The 27,972-nt window shown below is 41.9% G+C and overlaps 1 protein-coding gene across 2 annotated transcripts; it reads left to right on the top strand.

Moving 5' to 3' along the window:
- Nucleotides 1-5: 5 nt before the first annotated feature.
- Nucleotides 6-26,809, top strand: LOC124142119 (potassium voltage-gated channel subfamily C member 3-like). 2 transcript variants are annotated; one of them, XM_046510403.2, is made up of 4 exons: nt 6-200; nt 12,160-12,206; nt 13,137-13,966; nt 25,645-26,809. In XM_046510403.2, the coding sequence occupies exons 3-4, from the start codon at nt 13,526-13,528 to the stop codon at nt 26,542-26,544; spliced, it is 1,341 nt and encodes a 446-aa protein (XP_046366359.2). In that variant the 5' UTR covers nt 6-200; nt 12,160-12,206; nt 13,137-13,525; the 3' UTR covers nt 26,545-26,809. The 2 variants fall into 2 exon arrangements, with proteins under 2 accessions (XP_046366359.2, XP_048251962.1); XM_048396005.1 differs by lacking the exon at nt 12,160-12,206.
- The last annotated feature ends 1,163 nt before the right edge of the window (nt 26,810-27,972 follow it).

Here is a 27,972-nt window from a genome sequence, read left to right as displayed (position 1 = left end):
GCGTTTGTCAAACAGTGTATACATGGTTGTATTGTCAGCTGCGAACATAACATTGCAGTCTGTCAGTTGAAGGTGTTCAGAAGGGTATGCCACTGTCTGACACGTGGAGGTATGGTAACTGAGCATTATCCTAGAGGATCGGAGTCTCTGTTTACTGAGGACGAGTGAACAAGAACAGCGACAAGGTCAACCGTAGAACAGTAGGTATCATACTCTTCGATATACATCACTGAAGTCTCTGATGGCGTTTGTGTTATTGAATACCCCTTTCTCCTTCGCCTCCACTCTGTCTCTCTCTCTGTCTCTCGTTTTGTCATTCTTCCCACATACCCACTCCCCCACCCACCCACCCCCACCTCACACACACACACCTTCGACCTACTTCTGTTTCACCCTGCCTCTTGTCTCTCCTGTCTTTGACTCCGTCCTCTCTTTCCGTAAATAAATACTCCTTTATCCTTCCCTACTCTCTCTCTCTCTCTCTCTCTCTCTCTCTCTCTCTCTCTCTCTCTGTGTCTGTCTGTCTGTCAAACTGAAAGGCAGACGAATTTTGAAGAATACTTTGGAGAGTATTTGCCTCTCCTCAAATTAACAAGTCATTTAAATGTTAGTTTTACAATTTTAAGGCAGAAGTCGTATTAAACATTGTGTTCAGGGAGGTGAATGTGAAAGCGTCGCGTTCACTTGAGTGAGTGAGTTAAATTTTAACGTCACATCGACATTATTTCAGCTATATAGCGACGAGAACAAACTGACATAAACAACTGATTCATGAATACAAAGCTCTCTCTCTCTCACTCTCTCGCTCTGTCTCTCTCACCCTTTCTCACTCACTCGCTGTGTCTCTCGCTCTCTCTCCCCTCTCTCTCTCACTCGCTCTGTCTCTCTCTCGCTCTCTCGCTCTCTCGCTCTCTCTCTCTCTCTCTCGCTCTGTCTCTCTCACCCTTTCTCACTCACTCGCTGTGTCTCTCGCTCTCTCTCCCCTCTCTCTCTCACTCTCTCACTCGCTCTGTCTCTCTCTCGCTCTCTCACTCTCTCTCTCTCTCACTCCCTCTCTTTCTCTCATATGAAACCATTGCATCACTTGTATATTGAAGTATTTTGTGTTATATAGTGAAACAGGATAATATGTAATATACATGTAACGTCGTTACATCTTTTTTATGTCAGGCAGCGGGTTGTTTCGGCAAGCCCTTGTCCATCTGTGTGTAACGAATAACGTATACGAACAGTATAGTGGTGTGTCAGTTGGTTAGTGGGCGTTGATAACGTTACCGAAAACCTTGTCAGTGTTGTGTCAGATGGTTAGTGGGCGTTGACCTCGTTGAAGAAGACCTTTTGTCAGTGTTGTGTCAGACGGTAGGAAAACCTTATATCAAAATACTGGGAGCGTAGTTGAAGCAGTAGTAAGTGCAACAGTAATAGTAGGAGTTGTAGGAGTAATAGCATAGGTCGTAGGAGTAGTAGTAGTAGTAGTAGTAGCAGTAGTGGTCGTAGAGGTAGTAGCAGCAGTATTGGGGTCGGCGAGGCAGAAGAGAACCTTTTGTCAGTGTTGTGTCAGACGGTAGGAAAACCTTATATCAAATACTAGGAACGTAGTTGAAGCAGTAGTAAGTGCAATAGTAATAGTAGGAGTTGTAGGAGTAATAGCATAGGTCGTAGGAGTAGTAGTAGTAGTAGCAGTAGGAAGTCGTAGAGGTAGTAGCAGCAGTAGTAGGGGTAGTAGCACCATTGTGTTTATTCTAATCCACAATCCATCGTCTAAGGCGCTGTGCAGAGTTATGTCTCTTTGAGGTGAGGTGGGGTGAGGTGAAATGGGGTTTAACGTCGCGTCCAAGACTATTGCACTTATATAGCGACGTACATGTACGTGTTTGTCTAGCTGCTTGTACTAGTCCGGACTGATGCCGATTTGTAGTGCTAGCTCACTGAGATACCATGCCGCAGTTTAACATGAATACCCCACTCAGACACAGTATACTGACTCCGAGCCGACCAGTCCTTGTTTTAGCCCCTTAATGCCGAGCGCCAGACAAGTACAATCTTTTAACGTCTTTTGGTATGACGCGGCCGGGGATCGAACCCCGGACCTTCCGCTCTCCGGGCGGACACTCTACCACTAGACCACGGAGACGGTCATGTCTCTTTGAGCTCGTCAGAAACCTATGATCATGGGTTGGAATCCCGGTTCGCCGGGTTGGATTATGTTTCTTGGATTGTCAGCACCATACCTGTGCTCGTGGGTTTTACCGAAGTGGTTAACGTTTGACACCTGCATCACTTTGGGCTTTCCTCCGTCATAAAGCTGACACGCCGTGGTGTAACTGAAATGGTGTTCAAAGCGGCGTTAAACCAAACCCACTCACTGTCCATAATATAATGCAACCCCGTTAATCCGTACAGGCACATTTATGTGAAATCGTCCCGATTAACACCTTTCCAAATTATCGAATCATTGGTCCACAGTAGTGTCCCTTTTATTGTATGTACATGTTCCAAACATTAATCATGTGGATTGCGGGGTTTTCGGGCAAACACGATTATATTCTGGGCAGACCATCATGGTACGTTTTAATGTGGACTATATGTCCATGTACATCCCTGTCCCTGTTACTTATATGGTTGATACAAGTACATTACTATCGATTACGTGTGTGTGCGTGCGTGCGTGCGTGCGTGCGTGCGTGCGTGCGTGCGTGTGTGTGTGTTCGGAGTAATGCCGATATTTAAGTTCTAGCCCACTGAGAAACCATGCCCCAGTTTAACATGAACACGCCACTCAGACCAGTCCTTGTTTTAGCCCCTTAATGCAGAGCGCCAGGCAGGGTGACAACAAGTACCATCTGTTTAACGTCATCTGGTATGACGCGACTTTCCGTTCTACCACTAGACCACGGAGGCGGTCACGATTACGTACGTGTGACTATTGACAAGTAGAGATTGCTGCAGAGCATCAACTGTTCCCCGCCGTATAATGTCATATGCAGAGGAAGGAAATGTAAGCAATGGGAGGAGGGGATTGGTGTAAAGTTAAAATTGTTTGTTGTTGACGTAGTTATGTTTCGAAAGCACCATAAAGAAACAGTGTCTTTAAATGATCAGGAAAACCAAGTCAAGAAAACACATAACTGGGCCTGTCAGGCAGAACTTGGTATATACCCAATTTTAGTACCAATGATGATTTTTTTTAAATTGATTACAAGTCCTATATAGATAACATTACAAATGTGGTGGACATCTAAGACCTGCATCACATCGGGCTTTCCTCCCACATCAAGCTGACACGCCGTGATATAAGTGGAATACTATTCAAAGCGGCGATGAACAAAACTCACTCACTATCTCATTACCCTTGGGTACGGTTCCGTTTGGTTAACTGGCTTTGTGTTGTTACTTCCGGTTTAGCCAATGCTTAGAAGAATGTTACTATGTTCAACTCAAACATTGTGGATTTACCATGCAACCGTCATATGTTTATGAAGGCAATTGCAAACTACAGATCTAGACCAACCTATTGATTGCCTATTTATCCAGAAGCAAAGAACATATACGGGTTTATAATCTCTGCCGGAATATAACAAAAACTGTCAAAACAATAAACCATGCAGAACCCTAAACAGCTGCATGAAACGGTACATTACATACAGTGACCTACTTGAAACAATACTGTGCTCAACTACGCATTGCAAGCACCATACATATCATTATAAAGACAACTAATTACAAAATTCTCACATAAAAACCGGTTGTTCGACATGTGTTGTTACTTGAACAAAGTCATACTTTATAAAGCCTGGTATTTAATGGTGTTGAACAATTAGTTGCAATAGCAGTGTGAAGGGAGAAAGCTTGAGTGAGCGTTACAGGCTTGACATGAATTCCTACCTGGAACCTGTCTTGCTGACTGCGCCATACTACGCCTATAGCTCAAAGAGATAATCCCTCGATGCGCAAAGTTTATTCTTTATTCAAAATATAGACCGTTAACTTTAGAGAAAGAAGACGTATTTCCCCTAAAAAATTAGCTATTTTAAAAACAATATGAACAAATTGCGTGGATTATCTACATTGCGAAACATGACTAAGTCACAGAATACGACAGGCGACTGGTTAAAACATGTCCATGTCACTCTCATTTTATTTTAAAAACTCCAAATTTGTTTAGAGAAACCAAAACGGCGCTCTCCTGCAGTCAAAAACAAATTAACCTTAATACTTAACCCATATACTTAATTGTATTGACACAGTTTTTATTTTAAACAGTATCACATCATACAAATACCTATGCTCATACATGCAGAAGCTATTATATGTTATCATAATATATATAGTACGGGCATTTGATAATGGCTTTCATGTGACATAGTCTCTGTTGTTGAAAATAACCGTCAGCTGCGACAGCTGTCATTTCATCACTGATTGTCATTGATCCAAAATGGAAACATTGTACATCTTGACATATGGATGAAAACTATTCATATATTTGCCTTGATAATTGTAATATGAGCCAAAATACATTATGCATATTAAGATAAAGCGATATAAATATATTTTTAAATATTCACAATATTCTCCGTTTTTATCTGTTTTAAATATGTTGGCTAGACTTGAAAATGTCCTCAACATGTCTACCACAACACTCCCCGACAGCCCCACCACGGCCCTGAAAGCAGAAAACCTGATCAAGCACGACCCGAGCAAGAATATTGTGATGCACTTTAAAATCTTCGAAGAAAGAGCACGCTCGATTGTACATGCAAAGTTGTGAAATGTAGACGTACATATGACATTTGCTTTCATTTTTAGCAAATTGTCCTGAACCTTGAAGATAGGGATGTAACTATATGTGGATACCACATGGCCAATTACCCATAGAATGGCATTTTCCGATGTTTGTCGTGAGGGATAGTAGTATATAGAGTGAAGTGCTTTGACATAATCAACATGGTTGTTATTCTGAGATTGCAAAACTTGAAGCAGATCCCTTGCGTTATTGAGAGGCCCATGGTATTAAGTCTGCTTGTCTCAAATACTTTCTGTAAATATGAAAAAAGCACTCCCTTCATTGTACCAGGATTACGGTTAATCTTTAAGATATGCATTTGGTGCAATGGATCTATCTTTTTACCGATTTTTATGGTTCTTTGGAACCGAGTAGAGAAGAGGAATGGAGATGCAGAGGTTGATAGTACTGATTGGTGGGTTGGCAGATCTGTTTCTTAGTTAATATACTGGCCTAATGTGAGGCATGATTTGTTATGTCACTTATAACACAGTCTTTGATCAAACAATTATTGTAGTGATGCTTTACATATACCAGTTGTATTAGTAGAGGTATTGTCAGTGAGAACAACTATAAACGTTTCAGAGTTTAGATGGCTTCTGGTTAGGATAGACTTGGGTTTTTCCAATTCTGCTTCCTCATTTTCAGTTTGTGCATTCTGCCAATGACAACATGACGCACTGACTTAATCCTGTTAGAAAGACATTCAAAGGGTTTGTCGTCTCGTTTGGGCCATGTTTTGGCATACGCTTCGACAGCATTCATAATGATTTTAGAGTTGGAAACCCAATTGGTAGCAGGTTGTTCACGATATTTTGGACCTGTCCTATGTGATAAAATGACCAGCAGGTTGGTACTTGGGGTCGTGGCAGCCACATATGGTGGAGTTTACATCATGCACTGCGACGTCCACGTTCTGCAAGACGTTTCTGTAACTGAACGAGCTGGTTGAAATGGTATTCGCATAAGAAAATGAAACTGTTGGTGGTTCCTGTATTTCAAATATTATGCGACTTTTAGGGAATCTGAGTTTTGTCTAAGAATGCTACTTAAGTTTAAAGCATTCCCTTGTTTGCAAATTAGGGAACATGCGTTCCTTTCTCATTTAGTGGAATCTGTTTCTGGTTTGGTTAAAGGAATATCAAGAACTACACTCCCCAGTCAATACTGTGGGTCCAACCATCAAACAACATTGCTGAAGTGTCTTTCAACGACACAGAGTTCGTACTTTGTGCAGTTCCCAAATGGTTGCTGAAGGAGTGGCAACAAATCTTCCGAATCAATTGCACCAATTGTCTTTCATCTTTTCTTGTCCTTTCATGTTTCTTGCTTGCGGCAGCGTCTTCGGGGTGCAGGACTCCAAACATTGACATGGGAACTCATTTGGAAGAAAGAGTGTCAAAGTCTTTTATTTTCTGCTAACTGTGATTATGTTTCGAGTACCTGATATAAAACAATGTTGATCCTTGATTAAAAGCAACACCCCACGCCGATTAAACGCTATAAACCATCTCACAGAGCCTGAACACCAAACCATATTTTAGCGTCGCCCACGACAAGCATAGGTTACTGGGAACAATTTCTAAACCGGAATATCCACAGGGAGATGATATAACCTTTATGTATTCTCAGGAGGATATTCATGAATGTGAAATATATAAATTACTTTGCGTGTCTGCAGAATCAAAGTGTTTACAAGAACGGGTCTTAGTTGTTGATATTGTCGTGTAGAGTCATGTCCCTTTGTAATGCCAGGATCATCTTTAATTCTTCTTAGGGGCGGTCGGGTAGCCAAGTGGTTAAAGCGTTCGCTCGTCACGCCAAAGACCCGGGTTCGATTCCACACATTGGTATAATTTGTGAAGCCCATTTCAGGTGTCCCTGCCGTGATATTGCTGGAATATTTCTAAAAGCGGCGTAAAACCATACCCACTCAATCACTCACTCACTCTTAAATTCTTCAAATCATTTTTAGCTTTGCGCGTAGAAATCATGAATAATACACACTCACGACCTGTGCAACATCGGGTTTTCTTCCCAGTTTTAACTGACAAGCTTAGGTCTACCTGAACTACTGTTCAAACGATGTTAAATCCAAGTCAGTAACTGCAAAGTTCTTTTTTCTAGCAAGTTTAGTCATTACTAGTGACAAAACTATTTTTTTATTTGCGGTAAGGCTCATTTATTATTATTTATCGCAGGACATAATGATGTCCTGAAAAAAATCTGCGTCTTCTGCTTTCAGAGAAAACAATCTTTATCTTGAATGAGCCACAAGAAGTATTTTGTCCCTGACAATAGTTCCAGCACCCTTCCTTCCCTCAATTATTAAATGGTCGTCCCCTGAGTGGGTAAAAGAATCATTTAAAGTCCCCTGTTTATGATGATATTTTGTATGTTACTTCACTGATCGTGTGACAGTTCCAGTAATCTTCCCTCCCTTCTCCCTCAATTATTAAATGGTCGTCCCCTGAGTGGGTAAAAGAAGAATCATTTAAAGTCCCCTGTTTATGATGATATTTTGTATGTTACTTCACTGATCGTGTGACAGTTCCAGTAATCTTCCCTCCCTTCTCCTTCAATTATTAAATGGTCGTCCCCTGAGTGGGTAAAAGAAGAATCATTTAAAGTCCCCTGTATATGATGATATTTTGTATGTTACTTCACTGATCGTGTGACAGTTCCAGTAATCTTCCCTCCCTTCTCCTTCAATTATTAAATGGTCGTCCCCTGAGTGGGTAAAAGAAGAATCATTTAAAGTCCCCTGTTTATAATGATATCTTGTATGTTACTTCACTGATCGTGTGACAGTTCCAGTAATCTTCCCTCCCTTCTCCTTCAATTATTAAATGGTCGTCCCCTGAGTGGGTAAAAGAAGAATCATTTAAAGTCCCCTGTTTATGATGATATTTTGTATGTTACTTCACTGATCGTGTGACAGTTCCAGTAATCTTCCCTCCCTTCTCCTTCAATTATTAAATGGTCGTCCCCTGAGTGGGTAAAAGAAGAATCATTTAAAGTCCCCTGTTTATAATGATATCTTGTATGTTACTTCACTGATCGTGTGACAGTTCCAGTAATCTTCCCTCCCTTCTCCTTCAATTATTAAATGGTCGTCCCCTGAGTGGGTAAAAGAATCATTTTAAGTCCCCTGTTTATAATGATATCTTGTATGTTACTTCACTGATCGTGTGACAGTTCCAGTACTCTTCCCTCCCTTCTCCTTCAATTATTAAATGGTCGTCCCCTGAGTGGGTAAAAGAAGAACCATTTGAGGCGTCCTGTTGAAGATGATAAATTGTATGTTACATCATTGGTCGTGTGAAACCTACCTCATTATTAGCGAACACCTGGTTTCATCGTTGTATATAATTTCACAATGTAGTAACATTCATGACGTTTCGCCAGTCATACTAAACAGGCTATCTCTAATACACTTATGTTGTAATTGAATTTATTCAATTTATTTTTTTAAATGATTCAAATGATGCATGAATGATACATTTAAAGTATCATATACAACTATAATTTGCCACATCGCTTCAATGTACCTTTTTGTGAGGCAAAGGATGGTAAATGGAATTGATTTATTAACTGATAAGGATGAAGGTTCAATCTGCCCAAACCACGCATAGTACGATCAACATTTAGCTTGACTCTTTGACCTAAATATATGTTCATTCTTTCTCTGCACTGAATTTCCATAAAAATCAAAATAAAAGAAATATATTTCTAGGTCTACCACATGTGTCACTAAATCCCTGTCTAACAGATTAAGCAAACTCCTTAAAATGACAATTGCGTAGGTCGATGCTCATTATGTCAATCACTGGATTGTCTGGTCCAGACTCGATTATTTACCGACCGCCGTCATATAGCTGGAATATTGCTGAGTGCGGCGTAAAACATCAAACAAACAAACAAACAAAAACACTTTAAATGATCAAGGCGGGGCTTTCTTCGCGTTCATAGAAAGTAGTTATGGGGAAATAATGCCATGTGGATTTTCAAAACATTTTGCAAGCTCATAAAAAGAACCAAGAACCAACCACTGTATGCACCACTATCCCACACGGCAAAGTTAGTTCAAACGTAATTCCTTCATTCCTGGGTCATGGTTAAATCACTATTTTCAATGATCGGGACGATGTCAAAAATGAAAGCAAATGCCGATGGGTTTGGATACGATCACATTTTCGCGAACACCTGGTACTATCACTATTTGATGGTGATTCATTAACACATGCCTCGCTATAGTGCTGAAATAATGCCGATACGACGTTGAATTTTAACTCACACACTCATCAACACATGGTCATGACAGTCGGAATCGTACAATGGACACTGTGTTTAGCAGAGGTGAGGTGGGGGTGAAATAGGGTTTAACATCGCGTCCAAGATTATTGCACGTATATAGCGACGTGCATGTACGTGTTTGTGTTTGTGTGGCTGCTTGTACTAGTCCGGACTGATGCCGATTTATAGTGCTAGCTCACTGAGATACCATGCCGCAGTTTAACATGAAAACCCCACTCAGACACAGTATACTGACTCCGAGCCGACAAGTCCTTGTTTCAGCCCCTTAATGCCGAGCGTCAGACAGGGTAACAACAAGTACCATCTTTTAACGTCTTTTGGTATGACGCGGCCGATCGAACCCCAGACCTTCGCTCTCCGGGCGGACGCTCTACCACTAGACCACGGAGGCGGTCCCTTTAGCAGAAATGACTTATGATTCAGGAAAGGGTTGTGTCGCTTTGATTGTGCATGCAGTAAAAATCTCGTTTACTCGAACCCTGTAAACCCGATAGTTCAGGACGAAGTAGCTTGAAACTGCTGTCTATTAACCACACAAGCACTGTCTCGACATACCGAAAACGCGATGCGTCAATGTCCATAACAATGTAAGTTTCAGATATAAAAAACGCTGAGCGAACCCCAATGCCTGAAAGGCCTACAGTAACACGTGTCCGAAACACGTCACAGTTTATTCCCTATCTGCACTCTACACAACTAATAGTTCTGTGTATACAAAGCTAGTGACGCTAACAAAAACTAAAAAGTGGTCGATGGCGCCCTATATAAATACGTATACTAATGAAAAAAAATAATTCTGCGTCACCAACATAATATTTGGTCGTTCGTTTGATTTATCATTACAAATTCAATTACGGAACCTCTACCTGGTAACAGGAGCCAGAGCAACACGCCCTAAAAAAGGGGTGGAATAACAACTCAATTATGAATATCAATATCGGTTGTGACCACCATTTGCATATAAACAAGTGAGGCAGCGGCGGCGCATTGAAAACATGAGATGATTGAAAATGTCAACCAAAGCTTGGTCAAATTAAGTTAGCTTTACCGGCTGGTTTCGACGCCTGTCGTGGCAGCGCTTCCATCTCATCCCTGACGTGTTCTAGGGGGAGAGGTTTAGAGAAACAGTCGACCATGATAGTGCAACAATGGTACACTGCCTCAAAAAGTCTGTTACAACACGTGCACCATGTGGGCGGGCATTATCCTGCTGCAAAGTGACTTCACGTCAATGCATTTGCACAAAGAGAAGAACATGATCACGAACGATGTCGCCCCGTCAGCGTACGCCATTCAAACTGTCATTTGCAGTCAGATGTGTTTTCCCATGAGTTGTGATGTTAACCCATACCATTACACTTCCACTCAACGTTGGGTAACGCAAGTGTCGCCAAATCGTTCGCTGGACGCCTGCAGGCCCTTGCAAGACTACCAGAGCTTTCCAAGTTAAGCCTGTAGACCATTGCAAGACTACAAGAGCTGTCCAAGTTAAGCCTGTAGACCATTGCAAGACTATCAGAGCTGTCCAGGTGAAGCCTGTAGACCCTTGCAAGACTATTAGAGCTGTCCAGGTGGAGCCTGTAGACCCTTGCAAGACTATTAGAGCTGTCCAAGTGATGCCCGTAGACCCTTGCAAGACTATTAGAGCTGTCCAGGTGGAGCCTGTAGACCCTTGCAAGACTATTAGAGCTGTCCAAATGATGCCCGTAGACCCTTGCAAGACTATTAGAGCTGCCCAAGTGAAGCCTGTAGACCCTTGCAAGACTATTAGAGCTGTCCAGGTGGAGCCTGTAGACCCTTGCAAGACTATTAGAGCTGTCCAGGTGGAGCCTGTAGACCCTTGCAAGACTACCAGAGCTGACCAGGTGAAGCCTGTAGACCCTTGCAAGACTATTAGAGCTGTCCAGGTGGAGCCTGTAGACCCTTGCAAGACTACCAGAGCTGACCAGGTGAAGCCTGTAGACCCTTGCAAGACTATTAGAGCTGTCCAGGTGGAGCCTGTAGACCCTTGCAAGACTATTAGAGCTGTCCAGGTGAAGCCTGTAGACCCTTGCAAGACTATTAGAGCTGTCCAGGTGGAGCCTTTAGACCCTTGCAAGACTATTAGAGCTGTCCAGGTGGAGCCTGTAGACCCTTGCAAGACTATTAGAGCTGTCCAAATGAAACCTGTAGACCCTTGCAAGACTACCAGAGCTGTCCAGGTGAAGCCTGTAGAACCTTGCAAGACTACCAGAGCTGTCCAAATGAAACCTGTAGACCCTTGCAAGACTACCAGAGCTGTTCAAGTGAAGCCTGTAGACCCTTGCAAGACTATCAGAGCTGTCTAGGTGAAACATATGAAACAGTATACTGTCAGTCTTATCTTCCGAAGCCTCAGATGCTTCGATGAACATAAAAAATGTCTGGCAATTTCTTTTTGCGCTATTTCTCTTCCTGCAGCATACCCACGGCGCGCAGACGTTGATTTTACATCTACCCGTGGTGTTGTGTAAACGTTTTTTTCCGGACAAACAAACGTATTTTATTAGGACCTGATAGCTTAACAATCATTGTGTGATTTCACATTTTAAGATACGTGTGTGAGTATCATGCCCCCAACAAAGACACAAACATTCAAATTGTGCGCCGTGCATTAAGATACACGTGTAAACTGTGAATCACGACCTTAGAGTCGAGGAGGTATCTTCATGAATATGTAATGAAAGATGTTTTATTTTATTTCGGAATAAAAAAAATTTCTATTGAACTTTATATTAAACACAGTTACTTTTTTTCCGTCAGTATAAATTGATTAATGCCAAAATCACTCTGATGGATCGCGCTTACCATGGTTAATCAACATTTTTTAACATATTTTGTGTGGATCAAATGTGTCCTACTAACATGTACGCAGTGAGGTAAAACCGTTGCTTAATTAACTTAAATGAAATCTTTTTTTCAGTAATGCTTTATTTCGTAACAGATGTACCTGTATCCATTTAGGTTTTGTCTTTAGTTAATGCTTTTTTTTCTTTCAAACGATCACGGCATCAATTCTACCTGATCATCTTTCTTTGCAGACACGTGCGCTATATGAAAGAATTTCCAGACAAAGTAGAAGTGAAAGGTAAGGTTTTGGTTTCAAGAAAAAGAATACAAATTTTGAAAATTATGCAAGAATATTAAGAAAAATTGAACATTTCAAAAAATAAAGTAAATATAACACGTCAACGCCAGTCTCAATTATCCACCGAAACTGATTCCATTGCGCATTAAAAGCAAAATAGGGGAGAACATAATATGAAGGGAACACTGACACGAAGTGATGACACCAGTTGTTCACGAAAAGGGTCATTTCGAAAAATATGTTGATGATTTCTTGTGCCGAAATTAAACAACGATATTTACCTTTGTCCTTTATTTTGAAGCTAACACAGTGCTTTTCGTCAGTTTAAAATAAACCTTATCAATGATGTTATGCGCAACTTAAGTTCTATACATACAAATTAATGGAACATAATCGTATATATTTCAGTATTGAAGTTACCGATTAAAAAATATTGTAACAATAAGACAAGGAAGTAGAAATATTTCGTAGTAGCTAATGTCCAGATTATTAAAAATACTGATTAAAAAATAACGTATGTAATAAAAAGAAGCAGAAAAAATGTGAAGAAGAAACATTTCGTATTAACCTATTTCCAGATTATTGAAATTACTGATAAAAACATAAAATATATATGAAGAAGAACAAAACTTCCTGATTCCTGACTCATCATTACTGAGTAATATATCTTTGTAAATAAATATATGTTCTCAACAATATTATTTGGAGTGTGAGGTTTCTTCATTAAAAAATTCGTACTTACTGGGATTTCACTGTGTAGAAAAAAACGCTGTTGTTTACGCAAAACAGCTGCAATACCCCTAACATATTTAAATCGCATTTTCCCACTACCACGCCGTTGTTAACAAGAACGTTTATGTACATACAATATTGTTCAAATATCAACTCTCATTGATGTTAGACCCTAATGTTTATTTTCGTTCCTTTCAGGCGCAAGGACTGTGGCAAGTATCGACACACTTAAACTAATCATTTGCCAACATGTGGAGCATTTAATTGATTCCTCATTTTCTTGAACAATCAATCATTTGTGCAATTAACTATGTAGCGCTGACTACAGTTATATACGGTGGGAGGTTCTTGTAGCCTAGATGGCATATTTGGATCGGTTTCTCAGACCATCGAAATCTTTTCAGACTTGGGAAAGGTTGGAAGAACAGTGCTGCGCTCTGATGTTAATGAACACGTAACAGAAGCTTATCGTTGTACATCATCGCACATAAGTTCTAGACTCAAAACACGTTGAAGCGCCTGTATGTTCAATGCGGATGTTCAATAAGCATGTAATCTATGACTCATCCAACCTTTGTTGATCAGCGATGGATACAGTGAACATAAACGTATCGGGGAAAAAATTCACAATCCGAAAAAGCGTTTTGCTACGGTTTCCACAGACAAAGCTTGGACGTTTGACCGAGAAATGGCCGGAATACAACCCCGAAGAAAACGAGTACTTTTTCGACAGAAACCCAAAAGTGATGCTGTCAATTTTCGACCTCTACCGCACAGGGGAACTGCATCTTCCTAAAAATGTTTGCAGTTTTACTGTGAAAACTGAACTGGATTTTTGGCAGATTGACGAATCGTTGATATCGGAGTGCTGCTGGAAGATGTATACAACGACACTTAAAGCCAAGGCTGTGATTGACGTGATAGAGAAGTCCCTGAACGAACACCCCTTCGTCAACAGAGAGGAACTGTCGACGAGGCAGCACCTTTGGATGACAATGGAGTTTCCACAACATTCCATAGTTTCCAAGGTAACGTGAAACATTTTAAGGTAACGTTTACGCTATATTCGTGGGGCAGACAGAGTGCAATATATTGTTTAGCTAGGCTGAGTACCTGACTGATAACACCTGCTCTATTATAATTTTTACTGACAGAACATAAGAGGATGATATATTAGTGGATGGAACAGAATGCAATATATTGTTAAACTATCTGACTGACAACACCTGCTCTATTATAAATTTTACTGACAGAACATAACATGACCATATATTAGTGGATCAGACAGAATGCAATATATTGTTTAACTATTTGACTGATAATATAATACTGCTCATTTATAACGTTTACTGACAGAACCTAAGAGAACGATTCATTTAAATGTGATCCTTTATCTCATGATATGCTATTAAATGGCTATGAACAACATGTCTAGACGTTCAATTTGTTTGATGTTTAACGCCGCACTCAGCAATATTCTAGCTATATGACGGCGGTCTGTATAATGGAGCCTGGACCAGGCAATCCAGAGTTTGATATTTGTTATGTACAAGCCTCCGTCACATAACTTGGCATATCGTTGAACGACGAACAAACAAACTGCTATGAGAAGACCTGTCAACTACCAGGCTACCTCATCACCTCTGGTGGCGAAGGAAAACTGACAAATTGAGGAACCAACCCTTTAACTTGGAGATACTGTGAGTGAGTGAGTGGGTGAGTAAGGTTTTATGCCGCTTTTATCAATATTCCAGCAATATCACGGCGGGGGACACCAGAAATGGACTTCACACATTGTACCCATGTTGGGAATCGAACCCGGGTCTTCGGCGTGACGAGCGAACGCTTTAACCCACGAGGCTACCCGACCGCCCCTTGGAGATACTGTGTGATTCAGTTACACAGAAACAGATTTAAACATGGAACGAATACGCTTTCAGTTTCTTCTTACCGTTCTTTTCCATGAAGTATTCACGGCTGACCGGGGGCACGGGTGGCCGACTCGTCTAAGGCGCCGCGATTCGCTGTGCAGAGTTGCGTCCCTTGGGCACGTCAGAAGCCCTATGATTGTGGGTTCGAATCCCGGTTCGCCCCGAATATGTTTTTAGGTTTGTCAGCGCCATCAGTGTGAAGGTCAATGTGAATGTGACTAAAATTAAAATATTGTTATGATTTTATATTCCTTTATCAACAGGAATAAAGTTAATATTCTGATTATGTGCGAATACACAGATACAAGGCTATTGTACCTTGGCATAAAGGACTGCTTTGTCTGTGTATATATGAGGTGAGGTGAGGTGAAATTGGGTTTAACGTCGCGTCCAATATTATTACACTTATATAGCGACGTGTGTTTGATAGGCTGCCTGTACTAGTCCGGACTGATGCCGATTTATAGTGCTAGCTCACTGAGATACCATGCCGCAGTTTAACATGAATACCCCAGTCAGACACAGTATACTGACTCCGAGCCGACCAGTCCTTGTTTTAGCCCCTTTATGCCGAGCGACAGACAGGGTAACAACAAGTACCATCTTTTAACGTCTTTTGGTATGACGCGGCCGGGGATCGAACCCCGGACCTTCTGCTCTCCGGGCGGACGCTCTACCACTAGACCACGGAGGCGGTCTGTGTATATATGAGTGTGTACATATATAGACTCTGCTAAGTGTATGCCATTTTCTGTGGAGACGATTGGGTGGCCGAGTCGGTTCAAGCGTTCTCTCGCGCCGAGGCACGAGTTCAATTCAATAGTTGCAATTTCTGAAGGCTGGACATTGATGGAATATTCCTCAAAGCGGCATAAAATGACACTTCAAATTTGTTTTGGTGCTAGTTAAACTTCGATCCATAACACAATTATCTGATGCTTCGGTTCAGAATCCAACGTAAAGGGTCAAATAAGTTGTATTAGTCACATATTCTGTTCAAAATATTTGAAATACACATCATACCTTTTTTTGGCAATATATATATATTATTTTTATTTCAATCATTTTATCAGTGTTTTATAATGTTAATGCATATTAACGAACATACAAATAGACAAGCAATCGTAAAAATATCCACTTAATGCGCTACCTGTAGATATTGTAAAAAAAATCATCAGTTCTCCTGATCGTATAATGATATATAATCTAGCATGCAGATTTAATTACTGCGGCTGGATAGCTATGTTTTATTAAAAATCCCCAATATCGAATATGGTCCTATTTTCATCTTGAATTGTTATACCAAGGACAGGTGGTGATGTATGTTCATCAATATTTTAGACATAACCTTGGCATTCACAAATCTAGGTCTATTTTTCCCAGTGCAAAAACAGCTGATGATCCCACATGTGCGTGGTATACATTGTGTAGTGTAGAATCGACCACACCGTGAATAATCTTTAAACGAGACATCTGGCTCATTTATCAAAATATGAATTTGTATGTAACGTCAATTTATGTTTGATTGCAAATAACCATAGAACATGGCCTTAATGGGCGGGCAGGTATATCCTCCTCCCTTGTTGGTAAGATGTGGAAGTCATTGATGGGCGGGCGGGTACATTCTCCTCCCTTGTTGGTAATACATGGATGTCCTTGAAGGGCGGGCACGTACATTTTCCTCCCTTGTTGGTAAGATGTGGATGGCCTTGATAGGCGTGCAGTTACACCCCCCTCCCTTGTTGGTAAGATGTGGAAGTCATTGATGGGCGGGCGGGTACATTCTCCTCCCTTGTTGGTAACACGTGAATTGCCTTGATAGGCGGGCAGGTAGATTCTCCTCCCTTGTTGGTAATATATGGATGTCCTTGATGGGCGGGCACGTACATTCTCCTCCCTTGTTGGTAACACGTGAATGGCCTTGATAGGCGGGCACGTACATTCTCCTCCCTTGTTGGTAATACATGGATGTCCTTGATGGGCGGGCACGTACATTCTCCTCCCTTGTTGGTAAGATGTGGATGGCCTTGATAGGCGTGCAGGTACACCCCCCTCCCTTGTTGGTGAGATGTGGAAGTCATTGATGGGTGGGCGGGTACATTCTCCTCCCTTGTTGGTAATACATGGATGTCCTTGATGGGCGGGCACGTACATTCTCCTCCCTTGTTGGTAAGATGTGGATGGCCTTGATAGGCGTGCAGGTATACCCCCCTCCCTTGTTTGTGAGATGTGGAAGTCATTGGTGGGCGGGCGGGTACATTCTCCTCCCTTGTTGGTAATACATGGGTGTCCTTGATGGGCGGGCACGTACATTCTCCTCCCTTGTTGGTAAGATGTGGATGGCCTTGATAGGCGTGCAGGTACAACCCCCTCCCTTGATGGAGAGATGTGGAAGTCATTGATGGGCGGGCGGGTACATTCTCCTCCCTTGTTGGTAACACGTGAATGGCCTTGATAGGCGGGCAGGTACATTCTCCTCCCTTGTTGGTAATATATGGATGTCTTGATGGGCGGGCACGTACATTCTCCTCCCTTGTTGGTAACACGTGAATGGCCTTGATAGGCGGGCAGGTACATTCTCCTCCCTTGTTGGTAAGATGTGGATGGCCTTGATAGGCGTGCAGGTACACCCCCCTGCCTTGTTGGTAAGATGTGGAAGTCATTGATGGGCGTGCAGGTATATTCTCCTCCCTTGTTGGTAATACATGGATGTCCTTGATGGGCGGGCACGTACATTCTCCTCCCTTGTTGGTAAGATGTGGAAGTCATTGATGGGCCTGCAGGTACATTCTCTATGTTAATTAAAATGTATAAATAATGAAACATGTGGATGGCCTTGATGGGCGGACAGGTACTTCCTGCTCCCTTGTTGGTATCGCGTGAATGGCCTTGATAGACATGCAGGTACCTTCTCCTCCCTTATTGGTAACACGTGAATGGCCTTGATGGGCGGGCAGGTACATCCTCCTCCCTGTCAGTAACAGAAGGATCATGAGGTGGACATGCAGGCTTAAACTCCCTGTCAGTAACAGAAGGATCATGAGGTGGACATGCAAGTACATCGTCCTCCCTTGTTGGTAACATGTGAATGGCCTTGATGGGCGGGCAGGTACATCCTCCTCCCTGTCAGTAACAGAAGGATCATGAGGTGGACATGCAGGCTTAAACTCCCTGTCAGTAACAGAAGGATCATGAAGTGGGCATGCAGGCTTAAACTCCCCTATCAGTAACACAAGGATCATAAGGTGGACATGCAGGCATAAACTCCCTGTCAGTACCAGAAGGATCATGAGGTGGACATGCAGGCTTAAACTCCCTGTCAGTAACAGAAGGATCATGAGGTGGACATGCAAGTACATCGTCCTCCCTTGTTGGTAACATGTGAATGGCCTTGATAGGCGGGCAGGTACATTCTCCTCCCTTGTTGGTAAGATGTGGAAGTCATTGATGGGCCTGCAGGTACATTCTCTATGTTAATTAAAATGTATAAATAATGAAACATGTGGATGGCCTTGATGGGCGGACAGGTACTTCCTGCTCCCTTGTTGGTATCGCGTGAATGGCCTTGATAGACATGCAGGTACCTTCTCCTCCCTTATTGGTAACACGTGAATGGCCTTGATGGGCGGGCAGGTACATCCTCCTCCCTGTCAGTAACAGAAGGATCATGAGGTGGACATGCAGGCTTAAACTCCCTGTCAGTAACAGAAGGATCATGAGGTGGACATGCAAGTACATCGTCCTCCCTTGTTGGTAACATGTGAATGGCCTTGATGGGCGGGCAGGTACATCCTCCTCCCTGTCAGTAACAGAAGGATCATGAGTTGGACATGCTGGCTTAAACTCCCTGTCAGTAACACAAGGATCATGAAGTGGGCATGCAGGCTTAAACTCCCTGACAGTAACAGAAGGATCATGAAGTGGGCATGCAGGCTTAAACTCCCCTATCAGTAACACAAGGATCATAAGGTGGACATGCAGGCATAAACTCCCTGTCAGTACCAGAAGGATCATGAGGTGGACATGCAGGCTTAAACTCCCTTGTCAGTAACACAAGGATCATAAGGTGGACATGCAGGCATAAACTCCCTGACAGTAACAGAAGGATCATGAAGTGGGCATGCAGGCTTAAACTCCCCTATCAGTAACACAAGGATCATAAGGTGGACATGCAGGCATAAACTCCCTGTCAGTACCAGAAGGATCATGAGGTGGACATGCAGGCTTAAACTCCCTTGTCAGTAACACAAGGATCATAAGGTGGACATGCAGGCATAAACTCCCCTATCAGTAACACAAGGATCATAAGGTGGACATGCAGGCATAAACTCCCTGTCAGTACCAGAAGGATCATAAGGTGGACATGCAGGCTTAAACTCCCTTGTCAGTAACACAAGGATCATGAGGTGGGCATGCAGGCTTAAACTCCCTTGTCAGTAACACAAGGATCATTAGGTGGGCATGCAGGCATAAAGCCACTTGTCAGTAACACAAGGATCATGAGGTGGACATGCTGGCTTAAACTCCCTTGACAGTAACACAGGGATCACGAGGTGGGCATGCAGGCTTAAACTCCCTTGTCAGTAACACAAGGATCATGAGGTGGACATGCAGGCATAAACCCCACTGTCAGTAGCATAAGGATCATGAGGGGGGGCATGCAGGCATAAACTCCCTTGTCAGTAACAATGATCATGAGGTGGGCATGCAGGCTTAAACTCCCTTGTCAGTAACACAAGGATCATGAGGTGGGCATGCAGGCTTAAACTCCCTTGTCAGTAACACAAGGTTCATTAGGTGGACATGCAGGCTTAAACTCCCTTGTCAGTAGCAAGGATCATGAGGTGGACATGCAGTCTTAAACTCCCTTGTCAGTAACACAAGGATCATGAGGTGGACATGCAGGCTTAAACTCCCTTGTCAGTAACACAAGGATCATGAGGTGGGCTTGCAGGCTTAAACTCCCTTGTCAGTAACACAAAGATCATGAGGTGGACATGCAGGCATAAACTCCCTTGTCAGTAACACAAGGATCATGAGGTGGACATGCAGGCTTAAACTCCCTTGTCAGTAACAAGGATCATGAGGTGGACATGCAGGCATAAACTCCCTTGTCAGTAACACAAGGATCATGAGATGGACATGCAGGCATAAACTCCCTTGTCAGTAGCAAGGATCATGAGGTGGACATGCAGGCTTAAACTCCCTTGTCAGTAACACAAGGATCATGAGGTGGACATGCAGGCTTAAACTCCCTTGTCAGTAACACAAGGATCATGAGGTGGGCTTGCAGGCTTAAACTCCCTTGTCAGTAACACAAGGATCATGAGGTGGACATGCAGGCATAAACTCCCTTGTCAGTAACACAAGGATCATGAGGTGGACATGCAGGCATAAACTCCCTTGTCAGTAACACAAGGTTCATTAGGTGGACATGCAGGCATAAACTCCCTTGTCAGTAGCAAGGATCATGAGGTGGATATGCAGGCTTAAACTCCCTTGTCAGTAACACAAGGATCATGAGGTGGACATGCAGGCTTAAACTCCCTTGTCAGTAACACAAAGATCATGAGGTGGACATGCAGGCATAAACTCCCTTGTCAGTAACACAAGGATCATGAGGTGGACATGCAGGCTTAAACTCCCTTGTCAGTAACAAGGATCATGAGGTGGACATGCAGGCATAAACTCCCTTGTCAGTAACACAAGGATCATGAGATGGACATGCAGGCTTAAACTCCCTTGTCAGTAACACAAGGTTCATTAGGTGGGCATGCAGGCATAAACTCCACTGTCAGTAAAACAAGGATCCTGAGGTGGGCATGCAGGCTTAAACTCCCCTGTCAGTAAATAACAGCGACAAACCCCTTTCCACATCAATAAGAAATTTCTGCCAAAAGAAGACTGAGTCGCTTTAACGATTCCGACCATATCATGAGCATTTGTTTATGAAACATTATCAAATAGAGTTGATACCAGGTGTTCTCGAAAAGGGGAGCGTAGCACCCGTCACAAACAAATGCAAAGACAGTCAATTGTTCCCCTAACAAAACACATGAACATATGGTAAAGTCAAAATAGGGAATTGCATCAGACATCATACTTGTGACTGATGCGTCAAATGTGGAAATGCCCTCCACATGTCTGCCATAAACTTTTTGAAAGCTTAAAGGTTATAACCTTGATCAAACAACTTCTGAGTAAGAGTTGTATGACTCTTTTTGAAATCTAGGAGGAAAAAGCATGCTCGATTGTACCGTTAAAGTTTAAATTGACCCCGTTAATTCTTAAAACAAATAGTTATGCTTCACACACCCACACACCCACACACCCACACACCCACACTACCACGCACACACCCGAATATCAAATGCTCGGTCCCCAAACGACGACGAATGTCCTGTAGTCACAGTTCACATGATGTTCACGCTCTTTGCACCATCACCTCACAGTGGGCGAATTTAATCTGCTATTTATCATAATTACATATCGTCAAGATATCCATATTAATTTGTGATATTATTAAATATTAACATAGAAATATGTTTATGTACGTATAGCTAACACAACGGGATGTTATGTTGATGTGACAGATGTTATCTTTAATAACAGAAGATATTTATAAACGTCCATGGCAGATGAATGATAATTAATAAAATAAAATGTCAATTAATCTTTTCATTAATAAAAATAATGATGATGATGATGATGTTGTTGATGATGATGATGATGATGATGATGATGATGATGATGATGATGATGGGAATGGCCATATGGGAATGCATCGGACATAATTTTGGTAACTTCGTAGTATTCAATGCTGACCAAGGATTACACCATCGAACGCTATTGATATCAGAATAACATATACTGTTAATATTTAACTTTTAACCGTTAAGTTGATTATAATCCTTAAATTTTGAGATGAATATATCAAGAACAATGGACTGATGCACTTAATTACTAACATGACCATTTGAAAAATATATATGAACAATATCAATAAAACATAATGTAAATATCGTTATGACGTCATCGCAATGATGATGTAATGCATGATGTCATACTCGATTGTTCATTCTATCTTGTCAAATATGACCTGACGCAGTTGAACAGATAACAAGGGCATCTCTGTGCTCGGATGAAGTGCGTATATAACACTATGACCAATCTCTGCCTGGAGAATACAGACATTAGATTGAGCAGCTGTGACCAGGTATACATGGATAAGTCCGTAACAACAATGCCGTTTACTGAATATGCATCAATGAATATAATAATTATAAAAATAAGTTTGAAGTGCATTGCACAGTACTGAGTTACAGCAGTTTCACCTCTACCAAGTAAGATTCATTGCATCAGAGGGGCGGTCGGGTAGCCTAGTGGTTAAAGCGTTCGCTCGTCACGCCAAGGACCCGGGTTCGATTCCCGACATAGGTACAATGTGTGAAGTCCATTTCTGGTGTCCCCCGCCGTGATATTGCTGGAATATTGCTAAAAGCGGCGTAAAACCATACTCACTCACTCACTCACTCATTGCAACAGAACACAAATGCAACCAGAATCACTACAATGGCAGTCCGTGGTGACCCGGGTAACAATGTAGGCCACCGGCAACCTATGCTGGTCGTAAGAGTCGACTTAATGGATCGGTGGTGAATCTCTGTGACTTGTTCGATGGCATTGTATCCCAAGTGTGTGGGTCGATGTTCATGATATCAATCACTGGTCCAGACTCGATGTTATACATACCACCGTCATGTCGCTGGAATTTTGCCAACAATGGCTGAACCCGACTGGTGTAGATGCTTTTCTCCTGGTGGTGTGAAAAAATATAATGCTTGTCCGACAGTTCATTCTTCAATTTCGTTTTCGTCTTCTTTCAATCTATTGTTATATTATCTACAAGGTAAAAAAACCACATGACATATCTGTCAGTGTCAATAAAAAGATCACGATACATACATTGACAATTGACATCGAGAGAAGGCTACACAAAACATAAACATGAGAAAATATACTCATCGCTCGGCGGATAAAGCTAGATTCAAAAACAGTATGGTTATTTCTAGAAATGGACATTTCGGAATGTACACATCTTTAAGTGATTGTGCAAAGCGGCGTAAAAATGATCTGACATGTCTGTGTATTGTGGCTATAACATAACCATATCAATAATTGTACAGCAAATATTTAACTTTTGAAGTCCACTTCTTTTTAATGACTGGCATACAAAAGCGTCAAATTACATTTTCTTCGATATCTTGTACATCGTATTATTAATATTTCGACACATTATGTATTTAGTCTCAGATAACTTGATAGCTTGATATATGAATTGGAAGCCTTCCACATTCACTACATACCACTATATTCGGTGTGTTAGGTATGACGCCCAAAACCTTTTTACATGACAATAAGTAAACCTTTTTACTTCGTGAATCATCAACGAAACTCATCAAACATTATCAGTACTTTTATTGAATTCGACAGATAAAATTGTGTAATCATTTTGACTTAATATAAATTCGGAATATTACTGTCGTGTTTTGGATTGCGACATAAATATTTTCCCTTGTTGCAATTAGCTGTTACTTGATTACCTTGAAAGGGTCCAAATGTTTACACAAAAACATAGTGAGTTAAGTATTTGTAAATGAAACGTCAAAGTGCCATGCGATTAACTCTTGTGAAATACTGCTGGGAACAGCTGATCAATCATAATTAATTGTCCAATTGCAGAAAGTTGCCCTCGTTAGAAATAGACCGAATTTAATGTGCTGGGATTTCCTGTGTGTTATGCAATCAGGAACAGTGATTGATTCACAAACACTTAGCACAGTGCAGTTATAACGTCAGTACCTTAGGTGCAATGAAACGCATACTTCAGCCACAAGGAACGAAAAAACAAGATACAAATACAGAAGACGCACACTCGGTACTGACTGAAAAGATACAGCGATGCTAACGTGTTCGCGAAACTGTTGAGCATGGTCTATCCTAACGCTATTGTGATGCGTGAACGTGTCCTGCCCTTACGCTAACGTCATATGTGATAATGCCCTACCCTGACGCTAACGTCAAGGGTTAAGGTCATTGTTAAGATTCACTTGACTCAACGAAAGATTTTATCACATTCATTAAATCAAGTTTGAAACAATCCAAATTATATCGTCATATGTAGCGTTGTTAATCACGTACATATATAATGCAGTACTTGAATCGAAACTTAAGGTGGCATTACATATCAAGGATGGGCACATGCAGTGATACCTCGCTATTCCGTACGTTACCGTTCCAAGTGAAATTATCCGTATAAGCAAACCTCTGAATGGACGAGGTATTGATGCTTAGTTTGTTTGTTTGGTTGTTGTTTAACGCCGTACTCAGCAATATTACAGCTATATGACGCCGGTCTCTAGAAAATCGAGTTTGGACCAGACAATCGAGAGATTGATATCGCGAGCATCAATCAATGCAATTGTGATGCGATGACATGCATCAACCAAGTCAGCGAGCCTGACCACCCGATCCCGTTATTCGCCTTTTACGACAAGCATAGTGGCCTTTTACAGCAAGTATGGGTTGCTGAAGACCTATTCTACCCCGGATCTTCACGGGCTAAGCCATGCTGCTTAAATTAGATGAATATTCCCAAAAAGCTCTGGAAGGCAGGTTCTCCGGATTACCGAGGTTTCACTATACACGTGTTGGGATTTAACCGGTTCGCTATACTTTTTGAAAAAGTGTATTAAAATGGAATGATTACTGATAATGAGTACGAGGGTTTATAGCACTTGGGTGGGTAACCAATCCCAACTCTCATTTCTGACAAGGAGATGTACATCCTGTGGGATGTATCGGTGCTTACGTCATCGATCACGGGTTTTGTCTAGTCCAGATTACAAAGGTTTACATTATACGACTGTCATATTGTCGCGTGAAAAGAAATCCAATACGCAAGCATCCATGCCCAATCTGTATTTGTTTTCACAGCATTGATCACTATTTATTTTTAGTTCACGCTATATTGCTTTATCGACCACTGATAGCTTATATATGTCCCTGGCGTGTTATATATCTACAGCCCGAGGAAATACTGACTCACTAATGCAATTTGTTCTCGTCGCAAGTTAACACGTTCTTGTGTTGAGTTTATGTGGTTGAAGGTTAGGAACATCCAGTGTTTTTGTGCGATGTCATGTCTGTTTAGTCGCTCACGCCCATGGAGACTTGAAACATATGACAGACCCGTGAAGATTCCGGAGTAGAATAGGTCTTCAGCAACCCATGCTTGCCGTAAAAGGCGACTATGGTTGTCGTAAGAGGCGACTAACGGGATTGGGTGGTCAGGCTCGCTGACTAGGTTGATGCATGTCATCGATCACAATTGTGTGGATCGATGCTCATGATATTAATCACTGGATTGTCTGATCAAGACTCGATTATTTACTGACCGCCATCATATAGCTGGAATATTGCTGAGTGCAGCGTTAATTTAGTCCTTAAATTGAAATGGTCCCATGAGTATTGACCATTGTCCCTCTTTAATTAATCAGTTGTGAAATGATCCTCTCTTCATACGAGATACTGAAAACCCACAAAGATGTTGTGGAAAGTTTCGAAGAGGCGAGGAGACAAAGCGTACACTTGTTTACATCACTTTATTTAATTTATGGAAATGATGTAAAGATCGTTATTTCCATGTTCTTTACAAGCTTGAAAATATTGTTTTTGTCTTCCAGTAAATATATATAATCCTCGTGTATCTCCAGATATGGTTTACGATCTACATGCTCTTCGTGTCAATGGTCGTGATCATCGCCTGTCTGTACACCATACCACAGCTTCGGGAGCCTTTGAGGAAAGAGGATTCCCATCTTGCATCCGGATCCATCCTAGACATGCTGCTGAAGTCCGAGATGAAAGGCACCATCTACAGGCTGGATCTTGCCTGCCTCGTTTTCTTTACTGTGGAACTGCTTACCAAGTTTACCATCTGTCCCGAAAAGAAACGATTTTTTAGTTTTGGTCTAAATAATCTGGATGTGACATTGACATTAATTATGTGGACTGCGGTCGTTTTGGATCACATTCCTATAGTTGAGCACGTACATATTGCCCATACTGTTTTACGGGCCATGTTCTGTCTTAACGTTTTGCGTATATTCCACCTAGGAAAGTCGTCGAATGTTATGAAATTGTTGATATTCACACTGAAGGCGAGCTTAAGTGCGTTTGGTCTGCTTTTGGTGACATTAACGATGGCCGTGATTATATATGCCACTCTTGCTTACTTTGCAGAGGTCGCTACCAAAGCAGACACATTCAGCAACATTCCAATTGCAATATGGTGGACTGTCGTTACCATGACGACGGTTGGTTATGGAGACATTTGCCCACAATCCTGGGCCGGATATGTGGTGGGAGTTATCTGCTCTTTGTCCGGAATTTTACTTATTGCAATGCCCATTGCCATCATCGCGTCCAATTTTGATGCTTTCTATTCCAACATGCCAGCTGCCGAACAGCGAATTCGAAGAAAACGTCTCAAGGAGAGCGAGGATGAAAGGTTGAAATTAAGTTACAATAGTGGCGCGGGTCCCCAAACATTACCGCTGAAAACAGACCAGTATTATCAACCGACTTATGTTCCAACTGATGATGAATTATAAATCTTGGTATCTCTTCTGGTAATTCTTCTGCAGTTAGAGGCGCGGGGGCGGAGTAATTAGAGCCTGGGACCTTCTTTTTTTTTTATCTCACTTGCATCTTCAGGAATAATTGGAATATTATGGACCATTTAGTTAATTTAGAAACCTGTGAAGATCCGGGGTAGAATAGGTCTTCAGCAACCCATGCTTGTCGTAAAAGGCGACTATGCTTGTCGTAAGAGGCGACTCACGGGGTCGGGTGGTCAGGCTCGCTGACTTGTTTGATGCATGTCATCGTATCCCAATTGCGTGGATGGGTGCTCATGGTGTCAATCACTGGATTGTCTTGTCCAGATTCGATTATTTACAGACCGCCGTCATATAGCTGGAATAGTGATGAGCGCGGCGTTAAACAACAAACAAACAAACAAAAATAGTTATATTAGAACATACAAGAGTGGATGAGCTTAATTTAACGCCACTTTAAACAGTGTTCCAGTTATACCGCAGCGTGTCAGCTTGATGTGGGAGGAAAGACCTTATATTTGCAGATCGTAGACGTTTACCTCTTTGGTGAAACCCACGAGCAAGGGTATGGTGCTGACAAACCTTGAAACATAATCAGGGCGAGCCGGGATCATAGGTTTCTGGCGTGCCTAAGGGACGCAACTCGAATTGCACAGGGAATTGCGGCGCCTTTGACGACTGGGCAACCCGTGCCCCCGGACATAAATGCGTCAACGAGAATACATCAAGCACATTTACAATAGAGACTTTAACACATCAAACACAAGGAACGTAACATTGCAACATGAATATTTGTCTGAGTAGTAGAGCCCATTTTCAATCATTATTTTGCGCTTTGAGAGCAACATGGGGAGGTAAACGTGAAAACTCGAAGTTTCAGCTTAAATTATTTTTTTAGCAGACTGAGTATTCTTTTAACATTGGGGCCTACCATGCCGAGTTACCGTCTCATCTACGCCCAGCTTTAGGTCCCGAGAGGTTGACTAAAGAGGTGTTTACTATAAACGGGAGGACATTATGGAACAAGCCGCTAATCTCTGATATTATGTATTTTCTTTTACATAATTTGTTCTTGAAAATAGCCACCCTCATTTGCACAAATATTGTCACTTACAAGGTTGAGGTATAAAGAATGATTTGGTCAGAAAAGCCCATTATCGAATCACAGGTGTATAGTTCGGAGCACGGTGTCAGTGTCGCAGCATCAGCACGTTATACACACTCTAGTACATAACACGTGTAACCCTTCATATTCACTGTACATTTATGCATGTTTACTAACCAGAGTGCACGCACGTGCATACTACACATTGACATATTCCACAGTGGACGTGTGAGTGAGTTGGGTTTAACGCCGCTTTTAACAGTATTCCAGTTATATCGCGGCGTTTCAGTTAAATGTGGGAGGAAAGCCCGAAGTGA

The sequence above is a fragment of the Haliotis rufescens genome, unplaced genomic scaffold (genome assembly GCF_023055435.1).
Source record: "Haliotis rufescens isolate VD_foot unplaced genomic scaffold, xgHalRufe1.0.p SCAF_15, whole genome shotgun sequence".
NCBI lineage: Eukaryota > Metazoa > Mollusca > Gastropoda > Lepetellida > Haliotidae > Haliotis > Haliotis rufescens.
Note: the sequence above shows the minus strand (reverse complement) of the source record. Positions and strands in the feature narration are given on the sequence as shown.

Bases quoted from the DNA above. Each gene is read 5' to 3' on its own strand.
- LOC124142119 (XM_048396005.1), top strand. From the start codon at position 13,526: ATGGATACAGTGAACATAAACGTATCGGGGAAAAAATTCACAATCCGA. The intron at 13,967-25,644 runs GTAACGTGAAAC...GTGTATCTCCAG, and splicing joins AACATTCCATAGTTTCCAAG to ATATGGTTTACGATCTACAT.